A 16,448-nucleotide genomic window follows, 5' to 3' on the forward strand; every position below is an offset into this window, starting at 1 on the left:
GATGGTTAATTACAAATTTTTCTAACACATTTAAATGCCTTGCCAGACTCATGAGTAGTCACCATAGAATGCCTGCTAACGATGTTGTAATTGTGTGCTCCTAATCTGACACACCCTTTGAGTATTTTTAGCTATTTTAATTCAGAATAAATGCGGGATTCACCTTATTTAAAGTGACTAAAAATCCCTTGTTTTCTGCCTAGGTAAAAGTAGCTTTTCTTCTTTTCTTCAATTTTGATAAACTATTTAAATTCTTTGAAAGTTTTGGTCTTGTTCTAATTTATACTATCCACATGTCCACTTTATGTTAGATAAAATAATTAGGCGATGGTTGGCTGTCGTAAAATTTCACTCTCCCTATAATTATAGGTCCAATTTAAGTTGTAGATATGTGTATTGTAGGATTCACACATTCAGAAATTAATCATTAAAATAAATCAAGCAAATTGATAGGATGGAGAAATTTAGTGTTAAGGTTCTCTTTCTATTGCATAAGTTTACTCTTTGTCTACCTAAGGATTTTGCAAGCTAAAAACATTTACAACTTAATTTACTTCTTTGGCCTGAAAGCAGGTAGTGCTAACGATAACAGCGCATCCCTAAATATACAACAGAACAACAGAGATTATATTCAAAACTTTATTAATTTCAAACAGAACTGATATGCATTTAAGAGATGTTGAAAACAGTAACTTCATCTAAGTGCAGGCCATAGCGTTACAGCTGTATATTTAAATGCAGAGAGCCGTGGGAGAGAAGCAACAGAGTCCACAGGCTTCTCAGTTTCTGTTCCAGTTGAGGGGGTTCTGGATCCCACCTGCATGTCATCACCACAGCGCACATTCCTAAGGTAACTACTGCTGTATCAAAGCTGTCACAGTAAATCAGAGGTCCTGCTGCTGTCATTTGCATAGAGTTGCATGTAAAGGCCTACAATGCCACATTTGTTTTGACACACTGACGGCTTTAATAAAAGATTGTTAATATTATTGTCATAATGTAATTTTAAAAATTTCTATTTAAAAAAAAAAAAACAACTCACAGTAAAATTACTTAAAGTTAGCAGAGAAACTTCACCCACTTTAAATTTATTATTATTATTGTGAAATCCTATAATTTGGCTAAATCTTTTATAAATGTTTCCAAAGTCACAGAACAACCCAGGCACAGTAAAAACTGGACTTTAAATGTATCAATTTCTCCTACTGATGGGTGAAGCGAATCTGCAGAACAAATCAATCTCTATGTAACTTTTTTTTGTTTTGTAAAAAATGTTTTTACGTTTTGCTTTTTGCAGAGAACTGAACAGCTCTATGAACTAGTGAACCAGAACTAAATAATAAAGATCAGTCAGCTTAAAAATAATAAGGAAAAAAATATAAATAAATAAATAATGTATGATTTGGTTGCCAGCGATGACGGCATCCGCATCCAGTGGCGGTTAAGATATGGGCCACATGGGCAGTAACCCCGGGCGGAGTTAGACAGTGAGGTGCAGGAGGACCATAACAAATTATGATATGACTTTTTTATCTGTCAGTTTCACCTTGAACTTTTTTTTTCTATTGTTTTTTAAATGTGAGTACACAATGGAGACCAAGTTACCTGCTTTTAGCACTGCCTTTTTCCCCCAAACCATAATCTCTGATAATTTCCTGCATTTTGGTTGGTTTTCAGGAGTTATGGTCGCAAATGATGTCAATCAAACTGTGCCAATGCAAGACATCCTCTCATCATTTATTCATGTTAGCTGGAGTTTTTATTTTTAGCTACGCCAAGCGAACAATCTGAAGAAATTTTCTCTTCACAAACTTGCAATGTATTGTTTATCATGGAAGCAGAAAATGTAACATAGCAGCTAACAAACCTGTTGCTAGTCAACAAAGGTTGTTATAGTGGGGGTGGTTGCTTGCCCAGGGCCCCATACATGCAACATCCGCCACTGATGGTCTCACATTTTTGTGCTGTTTGTTTTTGCTTTTCTTGTGTTGCACTTGCATGAACAATGTGAAAGACAAATCCAATCTGGATTACACATACACAAAAATATACATCTTCTTAAAGAGCCCAGAGTACCCCATTAAAATATTGCTTCAAGCTAGTATTTAAGTTTGAGGCACATAATTTTTTTCTTTACAAAGCAATGAGGAAACCATCAGAAAATTACACTTCATTTTACAGTACTGTCTTATTTAGTTTACATGCACCCGTCTTCCAATTTCTAGAGTTAGTATAAGTATTTTTCAAGCCATTATTCTCTTACTATTACTTAAAATTGTACTTTGCAAGGTTTTGATCTCACCATAAAGCAAAACTCTGTTGGAAACTTCCCTGTCTCACAAAAGCTGCAACAATGAAACCATCACCTTCCTCTTTTTTCTTGTGCAATAGACTTGAACTATGAGCCCTCTGCTCAGCTTACTGTCTGACATTTGCAACATCAATAAACCCAATAACATTTAGTTTATGGGTGCTTTCGTCTTTGTTCTAAATTAGAAATGCATTTTAATAAAATCAGTACAGTACTTGTGTTTAAAAAAAACAAACAAACACTATCCCTCCCAATATTACACACACAAAAACTGCTGGGTTATTTTTCTACAACCTTAAATGCTGCTGAATTATTGCTGCTTAAACAGAACTTGGGTTATTTTATCCAAAAATTGGCTCAAAAAATTTGACTCAGGGAGGAAGATCGAAGAAGAAACTAGGAACTCTGCCATTCTCCATAGATTTTTTTTAGAATAATCTGATTAGAGTTCACTGAACTTCTTCCACAAGATTAAATAGGAATTTGTAAGATGAAAAAAAAATAATTTAGAACAATGTCTATATCTGTAGTGTAGACTATTGTCTTTAGTTTACAGTAGAGAACACATTCAGTCAATAAATATTACATTAGCCTTCTATCTGCTAAGTATTAGCATTAGCTATGTTCAACAACCACACTTTTACCAAACAATCAGTCACAAAGTCAATATAGACAAGATTTCTTCAACCAATTTTTGGGTAGTGTTGAATATAGGAGAAGGGCTGAGGGTTTCACATTAAAAACAGGCAAAAAGCTTAAGTTAATTCATACTCAAAAACACATTTTTACTGTTTTTCTCCTTTTTTCCCCCAACAGTGCCAATTTCCTTTCCTTCTATGCCAAATACATTATAAATTGAGTGATGAAATTATAAAATTTTGGATGATCAAGAGATAATTCCTTTACTGAAGACCTGGCAACAATGTTTTTGGTTGGAAAATTTAGGCCCAAGGCGAAAAACTTGTTTTGCTCAATGGCTGGATCAGTCCATATTCAACCCAGGACAGACAGCATAACCTTTATTGAGTTGGCTTTAGCCCAGCAGATTTTACAGTGTAAGGAAGAAGTCTGTTTTCTCTCGAATCTACAGCAACTACTGCTTAGCCCAATCAGGGTAAGCTTGATGGCATTAGCATAGCATGAAATTGGTTTGCAATTAATTTCAGCCCTGACACTACCAGTATTAGTATGAGAAGGTGCGTTTCTTAAAGTATATTTATATCTCTTTATATATTATATTTAAGCATTAGATCTAAAATCTGGCCCATGTTGCACATGCTCCTATTGCATTAGGTATTTATTTGAAAAGCAGCATCCTCTGAATGGTATTCATTTATCTAGATATTGTGAGATTGTCTATCATTTTGATGTAAAAGCTTATTGTCTTGTAACAGTTAAGGGTTTAAACACTGTTTTTGCAATATTTAGCTATCCTACTAAACACTAAAGCTTTTATGCTTTAACAGGCACATGTGTTGTTTTCAAGCAAGGAGGAAATATGGCATGAAGAACTAGGCTGAATTCTACAATACGATATTTGCATTAAAACTGGTTAAAGCCCTCTTTCCTTCGCTAAAACTAAGCATAAGACTAATTTGTGTAGAAAAATACTAAATATCAACAGAATTATCTGTTTATGCATTATTCTTATGTGAGATTTGGTGTTTATTTTAAGGGGCTTCATTTCATCTGTAATTGTATTAAATTTTCTCAGCCTAAAGCAATTAAATTAAGTTTTTTGTTTTGACTTTGGATGAAGAACAGTCAAATATTTTTTTAATGCCTAAAATGGCAGAAGCTACAGCCTGAGTGGATATTTGGTGGAAACAAACAGTGAGCAACTATGCTAAATGCTATACAACTTGATTTTTTTTTACTCGTGTAGCTACACATTTTCATAACTTGCACCAGTTCTTAGTGACAAAATGAAAACATCATTTGTTTTTGTTGCTATTTGAATAATTGAAAGAAAAAAAGGGGGAATTCATTGTGTAAAACATCTCCAAACTGTTTCTGAATAAAGACATTGTAGATCCTGGAGGGAAATTCTTACTTCAGTCAAATCTTCTTGCACAAGTAAGATATATTCTTATACCTAAGGAAGAGTAAGGAGCAATTATGTTGTATGTCAACATAATTGCCATACATTATAAGTTAGAGCAATGGCTCTGTGGCAGAAATTTGAACTGAGTAGTAGCACAAAAACAGGTGTATTAATGAGGGCTGCATTCCAAAAACTCAAAAATTTAGAAAATAAAACCCAGATTTTGGATCGGATTGTGTCCATGATACTTCTGTGGAATCAGAGGTATGTGCACAGAGTGCTGTGCCTAATTAAAATTCAGGATGCAAAGGGTGGTGTGCTGGACAGTCCACAGTTCTCAGTAAAAAAAAAAAAAAATGCTGCTAATAGGCTCATAAAAATACGTATGCTGTTTACTTTTTACACCATGGCTGAAACTGATGTTAGAGATTCGGAAACCTCTAATAATGGTAAGGAAAACATGCAGATTGTCTGAAAACATTGTATTCTACTCTTAAAACATAAAAAATCTTTGGAAAATAGTTTTTGCAAAGTTGTCATGGTTCCGTGACATTGAAAAGTGTTGAAGGAAATGGAAAATCTTAGAGCGGCCTACATTTAGTGGAAAAGGGACATTAATACACCTGTGTGCTTGTCCCACGTCAGGCATTTTTTAAATTACGAAATAGGTCTGTTAGATCTGATTTTATTTTTCCTCTACAAATTAATTTCAGGTATACTTTATAATTACTTGCCGTAATGCTTTGTTGCTTAGCTATTCGTCCTAAATAAATTAGTTTGAATTAATCACAATTATAACTTAAGCAATGAACAACATAATTGTGTAAAATTTGTATACATTCAATATTTGCACAATCTTAAGTTGTATATCATTTGCACAGTTACCACTTATAGCACATTTGGTATCATTGTGTGCAAATGTATGTTTTCTCATTCAAACCTCATGACCAGAGTTATTAAATTAGACACAATGACCCGTCAACACATTTACATTTAGAAGTCTCAGCAAATATGATCTAAATCTGAGTCATGTTTAAGTTTTACATGGCCCCCGCCTCATTTCTTTTTTGGCGTTGGTTTGGAATCAGCTTTGGATCCTGAGAGGCCGTTCTCAGTGTTGTCGATCCCTGAAGAAGAGACAAGGCACTCCTTACTGCGGTGGGGAGAAGCGAAAAAGGAGGTCGCGTTAGAGCGGCAGAAGAAATCAAAGCACCTCAAAGACAAACTTGCAGCTTTAAGAAAACAACTTCAGCATGTGTACGGCTCACACTGAAATGCCACCGAGCAGCGGTGGTGGCATGTGATGAAACAATACGAAACATTTGCACTATCATTAGAAAATGCCAGGAACTGAAAACTCACTTTTTCTCCTCGAGTTTGGCAAGAACAAAGAGAGTGAAGTTCTTGAGCAACATAAAGGCCATCAGGAACGCAATGGCTCCACCTACAGCTGAGGCTATGATGATGGTCAGCGTGTTGTCCACCACCCTTACTGCAGATATTGAGAAAGAAATCATTTAAAAACATTTGAATAGATTATTTATATCTGTGTCATAACAAAGACATACTCAGAAAAATGGAAAGGGATGATTCAATCAGAATATCTTTTTTATTTACATTCCTTAAAGTCTTAAATTCTTCTTGTTTACCATTTCAATAACATGTGTTACTATTCCCTGTGTAGCATAAACACAACTTATTATTTTCTCCAGTCTGATTCCATTTGTCATCGATGTGGCCCACTTTACTTTATCTCCAGATAATAAATGCATGTTCTGGTTTACTTTTACCTGAGTATGCATATTACTGAAGCATCAACAGAGCCCAGTCGAGTTGCTCCATTTCTGTAAGTTGGCCAATTTCAGGTTATTTTCTTGTGATAAACTAAATGTAGATAAGACTTAACAGTAACAATCAAGACAAATGGAGCAGCAGGATGAAAAACTAAAACTAAAACTGATAGATCTCGTAATATGTGGGTAAATTAGGCAGTAGTTAAAAATGAATTACCAGCCAGGAGATTTACATAAATAAAAGTTACACCTATATATTATTTAGTATCAATACCAAAACTCTGACAAACAGATGGCAGTCGAGACGCCCAGGGTAACTTTGGGAGAGCTGCAGAGATCCACAGCTTAGATGATACAATCCATGAACAGGATACTAATATGCATTTTAAGTAAGAGTAACAAGAAAAAAAAAAAGATGTGAAAGAAATCCTGTTTTAATTTCACCACAAGCCATTTAGAGCAGTCGTCCCCAACCGGTACCAGTCTGTGGACCAATTGGTACCGGGCAGCAGAAGAAATAATTAAATATTTCCGTTTTATGCATTGAGTCTGGAGGATCTTTTATTTTGAGAATCCTATAACCGGTTTCTCTCGGTTACGTCTTGCGCGCCAACGTTGATCCCACAAGCAGCAAAATGAGTAAGAAACAGATCAAATGTCTTTGGAAAGTTTCTCTGCGAAGGTAAAAGAGAAGAGACAGGAGAAAGGATTTATCCCGGTAGGTTATTCCCACATTCCAAGCTCTGCATGATCTGGTGACCGGCTCACTAATGAGGCAATGAAGCTTCAAACTGCTTCACTACATAGAGACCAATCAGCCTGAGCATAAGCAACACTTCCGGTGTCATTGTCTCCCATCACTCCCAGTTGGGACCGTCTCCTAGCAGAGAAACAAGCGCATTGATTTGTCGTTATCGTGAGATGAAATTTTCATGAAAGTAAAATATTCGTTTTTGTGGCACATCTGTATCTTATTTTGAAGGGATATGTTAACGTAACCATAGCGACCAGAGTCAGAGAGCCTTAGGCCAGCGGTCGAGACGAGTAGAGCTTGTGAGTCTTAAGTCTGGTTCACACGGCACTTTTTAAGAATTGTCGGCTAATTTAGAGAACAGCAAACATACGGAAGAAGAAGCTGGTCTGGTATAAATATGGCCTGTGTTTGGATATTTTAACTGTAGACTGTGTATTTTCTTATAGCCTCTGCATGTAATCGTTAATTACCAGGTAAAATATAGCAGAGTGTCTGCCATACATCAACAATGTGGTGCAACCTGGGGCCTTGCTCCAACTACAGGACTGTAAAGGTCAAGTTGAGGAAGGACGATAGGGGAGAGTGGATAGTTTAACTTTAGAAGAATCATAGAAAATATGAATCATATGACAAAACATTTGAAGAGTTAGCCATCCTGCAAAGAAGAGAGCCTCACTGCATGAGAGGAAGGCACATTTAGGTTAAAAATTTATGTTTTTCTTTTCAAAGTTTGTATGAAACACATTGAAGTCTGACGCTGTAGCAAAATGTAAAAAAAAAAAAAAAAAGGTTTGGCAAGTATGAAACTTTTCTAAATCACTAAATACCAGCAAGAAATGTTGAAGTCTTACATTCATTCACAACAATAAGGTGGAAAACTGTACTGTGGTTCTTGTTCTTCTCTTTGGGATTGCGCCCAAAACACGTGTACAGGCCTCCGTCCTCGAAGGTGATGTTCCATATCAAGATGGAGATGTTGTTTTTGTGGTTCTTTCCAATAAACTCCACTCTCTCTCTGAATATTTTCACATCAGGTTCCACGTCCTCTGTTGGTATCACAGCTTCACACACCTGATGGAATCAGCAAGCCGTCAATCGAGCAACAAACTCAACCGTCGAGTTAGCAGACGCTCAATGGAAATAAGAAGGATTTTACCTTTTGCATTGTGCCATTATCATTGTATTGCCAGTTAAAATACAGGTCTTTGATGCCAATGCAGCTGGCATATGTGCAAGGCAACATGACTGTGCTGCCGTTCACTGCTTCCAGGAAGGGAACTTTTCCCACTGACATCTCCAGGCCCCGAGCAGACCAAACACCTGGGACAGCAAAGAGATATTGGTGAGATAACATGACGAAACATGTAAGGCGTTTGGTCTTCAGCAGCAACACTGTCTGCGACCTTCAGAAAAAAAAAACACGCTGACTTTTGTTTGTGCCTACTTATAAATTATTTTTTTTAAACCGAACCATTTTTCTGGATGTCTTTGTTTAAATTTATTTAAATTCAGTGAGCCATTTTGATGAAAATAATCTAGAAGTTTGAGCCACATTGTCACCATATTTCTAGGGCTCATATAAAGAGACAAAAGTATAAGCATGTGAGGACTGCAGCAACACTTAAGGAATTAAAATAGCAAATTTAAAGACAGACTAAAACATTTTGACTTTGTCAGTTAATAAAGCTGGTTTCTCAGCACAGCAAGAACGGATAACCTCACTATAAAAACAATATGCAGCATTCTTTTTAACTAAAGATTCTAAATGTAAAACTTGGTTTTTGTTCTTTGTTTTGCTACAAACAACAAATTGTAGCAATTTCATAGTTCTCTAAGCCTATGCAAGAAATAAGTCAATATTGGTTTAATAGTGCTCGCTGTAGGTTCATGAAGGCGTTTCAAATGTTATTGGGCGTTCTTTTTGCTGGAAATATTGATTCCCCTGGCAGCTAGTTGCTGTAGGACAAATCTAAAAAAAGTCACAAGAGGTACGGAGTGTCCAACCCATAAAACCGAAAAGTTGCATTGTTACACTTGTACCAATATTTATAACTTTTACAACATCTTAAAGTGTGTCCTTTTAGTCAATGTTTGGACATGCTTTTGATTAAGCTTGTTTGTCCTCTGACAAACTGCTGAAGGGAAGTTATTTTATAATCAAATGCAAAGTCTGTGTCTGATATTATTGTTGGGATTCATTCAGATTTTATTCTTAAACTACTTTCATTACAATTCATGTCTGTGAAAGACATACTAGTGATGAAACATTTGATTTACAGAACTCTCTATAGCATTCTGCTACTTTAACATCTCCTATTCACATTCATGAACTTGAAGCTTCAGTAACAGGACACCAGCATGTCCTTGCTGTGACATTACTGCCAGTAAAGGATTCAGTCTGCTTGTGCTTGAAAGGTGTAACTCTACACTAAACATCATCAGGGTCAGGCAGCCCCAGGAGGTAGCAGTGATTTACTGCTGCCTTCATGAAAGTAAAACAAATAATAATTAAGAAACAGAAAACAGAAGAAAAGTGATGTGAAGAGCAAGTTGTTTTTATTTTTTTTCATATTAACATGGGTTCCACTTTAACATTTAGTTCCCAGCTTTGAGTACGCAGCAGTGGGATCACAGACTGAACGTCTGAACCAAGGAGCAGCCACAACATCCCCTGCACTGTTTCCAGCGATCCTGAGATTCTGCCCTGTGTTTCGTGTTCCCGGGTTACACAAACAGCACGGTCAAGGTCAGCGCCAGCCAAACACCACTACAGCATGTAGGAAAAGTACAGCTAGGGCAGCCAAAGGAAGTGGCTGGGAAGAACATCTTGTTATCGGTTATTTCATTTAAATACACCTGTGAAATCTTTTTTTTTTTTTTCAGTTATCTGTGTGACACATTAGTTTCAGTATTTTTGTCCACCATAAGCTGCGAAGTTTATAATACTGCCAATATTTAGGCAGGTAGCAAAAAAAAAAATCAGCAACATACTTCCTCTCTTTTTTGGGGTCAGACTGCTCCTGTGCCTAAAGTCATAGTTAGAACAAAAAAGAAAACTCTGGATGAATAGAATAAAGGTTATGCTGTAGGAAGACATTTTTGCTGCTGCAGTAACAGTTTCTTCTCCTACCTCAGCCTCTCTGCACTTCTTGGACTCTGAATTAACGAGGCCTTTTAAAATCAGCAGACTGCTGAGCTAGCATGCGCTCATGCTGCGCAAAATCATTTCAACTTTCACGTAGACACACTGGTTGTTCTGAAATACAAACTAATGAAGTTAGGATCCTGCGATGTTTCCAGTTTTGGTTATTTGGTTCTAGTTTCATTATTATTCTCTGTTCCTCAGCCTCTTTATTTGATTAGATCTGTTTTATCTCAGATCAGTTCATCCTCACAGTATTTAAATCTTTCTCCTGCTGATGATCCTTGCTAGTTCCTCCTGTCAAATCTTGTCTAGTTATCTCCCTGCTTGCTTTTTGTTCCTGGTTCCTGTTTTTGTTCTGCTCTGGCTCCCTATGCTTTTTGTAAGATTTCAGTTTTATTATTAAAACATTCAATCCATGCTCCCAGCTCCTGTCTGCATTTTGGTCCATCCACAAACTCACAATTCATGACAGAAGTGGTGTTAGCCATGAAAGATCTTGCCAAATGAGGCTCCTGCCACACTATTCAGACATGCTAAATGGAAGAGACAAATTTTATTTCCTGTTTTATCATTTACCTGTGATGTGATGTTGTTTTGAAGCATTTTGGTCAGCGGAGGTTGTTGTAAATGTGCTATATAAATAAACTTTGACTTTGTCTTTGGCTGACAATAAAGCAAACTGCTTGATTTGCTTCCTGATTATTTCAGCTGGTAATCCTCAGGCAGCAAGCTGGTTCTTTAAAGTCAATGCTTTCTCCTATAAATAATTAAATCTCACTTACTCACACAACTTGGCTCGCTGAGTTTTTTTTATTTTTCAGGTTTCCAGATATCGTCTTTTTTCCCATCTTTGTCTTTTTAAATATAACAATACAAGCAAAAAAACAAAAAGTGCTGCCCTAGTTTCTGGCCTACATGACGAATATACTCCTTTTTAAAAATTCACTGGTAAATTAGGAGAAAATCAGGTTGCAAAAGTACAGCTTTTATTTTCATTTAGATAAAAGGTAATAAAAAAGCTTCGCACTTAACACAGAATCCTGTAAAAGAAACTTCCTTCTTTTTCTGTTTTGTCACATCTAAATGTTTTTAATAATTTAAAAAAAACATTAATATCAGGCAAAGATTACTCTGATACAAATAGCAGTTCGCAAAAAATCTTAGAATATTTCAGCTGTGAAGGGAAAAACATTTTGGTTCAACTTAACCAGCCACACAATGTCAGTAATATTAGATAATTACCCAGCCAGAACCTGTCTAACAACATGAAGTAAGCGTTAAGATATCAAAAAGCAACAAGACATGCCACAAATTAAAGACATACAAAAGCACATATAAAAAAAGTTAATAATTACAAACACAAGGTTTCCCCCAGAAAACTTGCTAAGCCTGGTGGTTGGTGCTAGGGCAGTCATACATCCAGCGGCCCGTCGTGTTTTTGAGTTAAAAATGTTTGAAGTTGACAAGAAATTTTAAAGTATCACTTGATAATTATGTGTTATTCAAAGATTGGAAGAATAATACCTGAACACCAACTATAATGTCCTAAAATGTGCAGACATTTAAAAAAGACTTAAATAAATAAGCAATTCTTAGCCTGGTGGGGGCACAAGTAAAGCCTGATGGCCCGCCAGGCTTATAATACACTGGGGGAAACCCTGAAACATATTTCTATGCCTGTGGCACTTCAGTATAACAAAGTAAGACTTATTATCCACAAACATGGAACAACTGTGATCACCAGGTCTACCTGCCTCAGTTAATGTAATTTCTCCTGATTCAACAATAAGGATTAAAAATAATCGGGCAAAGATGGCGTCCAGGAAAAATCAAAGCTGACCTGTGAGAAAACACATGCCTGCCTCACACTAATCCAAAACATCTTGAAATATTTTTTATAAATATTCTGTAGAGTAATGAGAACAATTGGTATGCTGGTTTCACAAAAAAAATAAAACACAACAGTTTAGCAATTCAGAGAAAATCATTCTATATGAATATCGCCCTGGTTGAAAACAGTGATAGTGTGATCCTCTGGGCTCCTTTACTGCTTCATTATGGTTCTGGAGTGGCCTAATGAAAGTTTGTACTGAAATCTAATTAAAATGCTGTGACATAAAGTTAAAAAAACAATTAAAAAAACATAGTCTGTGCTCTAAAACCTCCATAGTGGTTGAATATTTTTAAATTTAAAAGAAAATTTGGCCAAAAAACCCATTGCCATTTATCACAAACACTTGTCATCCTTGGTGACAAAAATCAACAATTGGCATTGGGGAGTAATTACTTTTACACATAGGATCAGATAGGTCTCCTGTATCCACTAGGTTTATATTTATATATAACACAATGAATATCCAAATAAAGATCTAACTTTGTTGTGCTGCTTATCCACCTGCATGTGTTAAATTCTGGTGCACAGTTTTTTGTTGTTGTTGTTGCAGGTGGCCTATAAAAAAAAACAACTCCTTTTTGTTGTTATATAATAAAGTAACAAAAAGTCCCTTACTCATCTCTAATTAAATTTACTGAACTGAAAAGACCGGACAACATAATTACAGGCTGTTTTATTAGTGATTCATGTGTGCTGCAGTTCAGGAGGCTTAGAGACATGATTTTCAAGATAATGTGTGCAAAGGTGGGTCAGGTAAGCCGCCCGTTAGCATTTTTTTTAAATGACCTGATTAAAAAATATATATTCATCTCCAGACTATAACACAACTGTAAGGCAGACATGTATGGGAAAGCATCTGACCTATATGCGAAATTCCCTGCAACAACACGACAGCAACATCCTCTGCTGCAAAAATCAGAACAAACTGTGAGAGAGCAGGCCAGGAGTGCATGATACAGCCTTCCTATAGCAGCAGGATCACCTTACTTAACTGAGATTGCCTTCTTTTTATACAGAGTCACAAACTAAGCCAGTCGGAATTGAATTTAATCTAATATACCAGAGGTAACATTTAAAGCATAAATGCTGATTTAATTTTAAACTGAAGATTTTGTTTCTTGTTTGTTTTTGTAAAATGTTCGGGTTATTTCCTCTTTAGTTATTCATCCTTTGGAGATTTTTTTTGTCATGGAAGAATTTGATGCAGCAGCATGTCTCGTGAAAATGCCTGTAGGTAATGTATAAAAGACCACAAGTAGCTTTAATGCCTAATTATTAACGCTATAACATTGTGTCTTGAATGACAAGTTGAGGCAAGAACTCTAAAGCATTAGGAGATTCCTTGAACACCAAAATTAGATAAAAACATATGTAAATAAATATATGTTTATATATGCTTATATAAATATAAGCATATATTTATTTTATGTATATATATATCACATAGAAAGAGAAGTCAAGAGATTAAAGGCTGACTTTACCAAGCAGCAAAGTGAAGGCTGCATATTGAGAGCCCAGCTTGGAGCGTTCGACCCCAGTCCACTGAACTTCCATGGCAGCTGGCCCCAGCTCACTTTGATACTGTTTTCCAGATGTGTAGGATCAATTTTGGAGGCTGGAATCCCCCCCAAAAAGTGCTGCTATCGTCTTGAAGTCTCTTGGAAACCTTCAAATGCACTCATGTGAAAAACGCTGCTGCAGTTTAGACGGAGGGCAGCAGAGGAAGAAGAGAAATGGGTGAGGAGAGGTGGAAGAAATTAAAAAGATTTGTCAGTGCACTGTCAAAACTTTTTCTGCATCACAAAAAAAAAAAAGCAAAACACTAATCAATGAATTAAAAGCTACTTTTGTAAAAAACTAAAAGAACATACAGTACAGTTCTTTTTGCCTACCTGCTCCTGTGGCCCGGCGGCTGGCTTCACAGCTGAGTCAGTGTGGGACGGGACGGAAGCAGAGCGGCAAACTCTCACTGCGCAGAGTCAGGGTTCACACAAGGAGAATCTGCCAGCCAGCACTTTCACTGCAGAGACAGCCACATTGCAGCGCCAGCCAGGAGGAGAGACAACCGGCTGGGAGACGGAGAGGGAGACGAGGAGGAAGGCAAACAGCAACGCAGACACACAGAGGGAACACAGTGTTTCAGCCCCACTCAGCAGAACCCCAGCAAGCTGAATTCTTCCCAGGGTCGTCCCTCCAGATGTTTCACAACTTGTCTTTCTTTTTTTTTTTTTTTTTTGCTTGTCATCTCTTGCTGGCTGCATGCCAGACCTCCTCACTTCTATTTTCCCCACTTGGTCACCTGCCTCCACATTCGTCTCATAGCTTGTTCCTCCCTCCCCATACTGCTCCCACCCACTGCCTCCAAACCCTCCTCCCCATTGTTAGGTTTGAGGTGTGTGTGTGTGTGTGTGTGTACAAACTCAGGCACCCTTGGCTGAGCGTTCTGAAGATCAGAGGAAAGTTCTGCAGTGCTGGCTGAGGAGGAGGGTGTGTGATATTGCTTCAGGGCCTGGGCTGGGACACACCGCCATTCATAAATATGGCGGCTTTCATTCTTATTTTAACTGGAGAGAATTACAGCAAAAGAGTAAAAACAGTAGATACTTAGTTTTCCCCTTGCATGATGCAGACTTTCTTTTGAGAACACTTTTGTTTGTCTACAGCTTTTTATCATTTATAAATGATAAAAAGTATTTTTTGAGTCATTGGTATCAGTTAATTATGCCAGGACAGCTCCTTTTCCAATTTGGTAAATCCACCATTCTTTCAGTTAACAACATCTGAATATTGATAGAATACTGATTTACTGATCAATTCAAAGATAGGATTCTGTGAAAGTAAACATTGGGAAACGTTTCAACTGGAAATATGGACGTGATTTTGGCTTTTATTTTAGTCGAGGGATGGCCTTTACTGAGAAAAGTTATGGATTTGTTTGCAACTTAGTCTAAACCTACTTCACATTTATAGAGTACCTTCAAAATTGTCAGTGCTTTGCAAAAGCTTCAATATTTTTTTCTTTGTAACTTTTGGTTGATGTATTTTTTTTGCATTCAGCATAAATAAAAATCTTAAAAAGATTGTATACAATTTTTTTTCCTTTGACAAGGCTATCCATATAATCTAAAAGAAAAGAGACATGAGGAGCAGATTATAAAATGTTTCATTCCACATGGTTTCTCCTGGATCTGAGGTTTCTCTACCAGTCTGAGTCTCTTCTCTAACAGCTCACAGAAAACGTTTCCAGGAAGGCTGAGAAATGTGACACCCATACATAGCTTGAGATGATCCCCATTTCCAGTTTCTGAGTCACTGAACAGTTTTCAAGGAATCAAACAAAAATCTCTCTAAAATGGCCTCTTAAAATTCCTGAGTTGTCATTTCCAAAAATGTACAACATTCTTTGGTAATGTGGGGCTTGAAGCTGCAGTAGGCAACTTTTTTTATGTTAAATGGTTTTTTTTTTACATATTTGTATGGTATTTGACAGATAATCTATGACAAGATCAATCTCCTCCACCTCTTCCCTGAACTACTATTGCCATTTGAAAAAATGAACAGCTTCTGACAAAAAACAACCAATCAGGGCCAGGAGGAGTCTCTTAGCGCTGTCAATCATCCTCATGTTTTTGCTGTTCAACGTGCTAATGGTGGAGAAACAGCTTACCATTACAGGAAAATCATTTATCTGACATCATTGGTGGTCATGCTGATTGGCTTGAGCGTTCACAACAAGCTCTGCGAGCTGCAACGCCGTAGAGTGCAAAAGAGGACGAGCTGCGCCACACATGATTGTGATTGACAACGCTAGGACCCGCCTCTTGGCTCTGATTGATCGTTTCAGGTTAGCACTGGGAGAAGGCAGAGGATCTCAAATTTAAAAATACATATCTATGTCTCATATCATACAATCACAACATATTAACAGTTTCAATAAATATGTACAAACAATATTTTTTTATAAATGTTAAACACTGCAGCTTTAAATCCCCAAACGGCTACTGTTCCTCCAGAGTGAAAGAAACTGGTTGAGGGGGTTTGTGGATGCCAAACAGGAAGAAACCACCAATAAAATGTAGGTTAAGATGTGTTGAAGTGATTATCTTACTGTTCTGTTTCTCACTAACAAGCATGAGACGACTAGAAAGAGCAAGACTTGGCTTGCCTGACAGTGTGGCAAAAAACAGTTGGAGAGTTTTGCTTTCAGTTTGATGGAAGAGTGTTTATTATGCATCCTAGATGGTGAAAAGAAGAACCAATTTATAGCATTTGTTTTAATTATTTTAAATGAAATTATGTAATGAAGAAGGCAATCAGCTTGGGTAATTGTCATATGCTCAGTGATATTTATTCAGAGTAAATCTGAATTATTCTTTTGAACAGATTTCTTGCTTCCAGTAAATCAGAATACATAATTTGGGGATAAGAATCGTATGAACCAATGATCCAGACTACTTTACATTTTTCAGAAATCCACAATGTAAAAAAAAAACAACCTTAAGGTAGG

General features: G+C 36.8%; 1 protein-coding gene across 2 annotated transcripts; it reads right to left on the reverse strand.

The window, feature by feature from the left end:
• Positions 1 to 625: 625 nt before the first annotated feature.
• On the reverse strand, positions 626 to 14,261 carry scn4bb (sodium channel, voltage-gated, type IV, beta b). 2 transcript variants are annotated; one of them, XM_028032438.1, is made up of 6 exons: positions 13,834 to 14,261; positions 13,423 to 13,633; positions 8,059 to 8,222; positions 7,754 to 7,973; positions 5,718 to 5,847; positions 626 to 5,508 (listed from the first exon to the last, which is right to left on the reverse strand). In XM_028032438.1, the coding sequence occupies exons 2-6, from the start codon at positions 13,493 to 13,495 to the stop codon at positions 5,412 to 5,414; spliced, it is 684 nt and encodes a 227-aa protein (XP_027888239.1). In that variant the 5' UTR covers positions 13,496 to 13,633; positions 13,834 to 14,261; the 3' UTR covers positions 626 to 5,411. The 2 variants fall into 2 exon arrangements, with proteins under 2 accessions (XP_027888239.1, XP_027888238.1); XM_028032437.1 differs by having other exon boundaries at positions 13,423 to 13,636; positions 13,834 to 14,260.
• Positions 14,262 to 16,448: the final 2,187 nt, after the last annotated feature.

This window comes from Xiphophorus couchianus, chromosome 11 (assembly GCF_001444195.1).
Source record: "Xiphophorus couchianus chromosome 11, X_couchianus-1.0, whole genome shotgun sequence".
In the NCBI taxonomy this organism is placed as follows: Eukaryota; Metazoa; Chordata; class Actinopteri; order Cyprinodontiformes; family Poeciliidae; genus Xiphophorus; species Xiphophorus couchianus.

What these genes read in the sequence shown, in the direction of transcription:
- scn4bb (XM_028032438.1), bottom strand. Translation starts at nt 13,495, where the DNA reads ATGGAAGTTCAGTGGACTGGGGTCGAACGCTCCAAGCTGGGCTCTCAA. An exon ending in AGCCTTCACTTTGCTGCTTG is followed by an intron (nt 8,223 to 13,422) that starts GTAAAGTCAGCC and finishes TTGCTGTCCCAG; the next exon opens with GTGTTTGGTCTGCTCGGGGC. An exon ending in GCCAAACTCGAGGAGAAAAA is followed by an intron (nt 5,509 to 5,717) that starts GTGAGTTTTCAG and finishes TCCCCACCGCAG; the next exon opens with TAAGGAGTGCCTTGTCTCTT.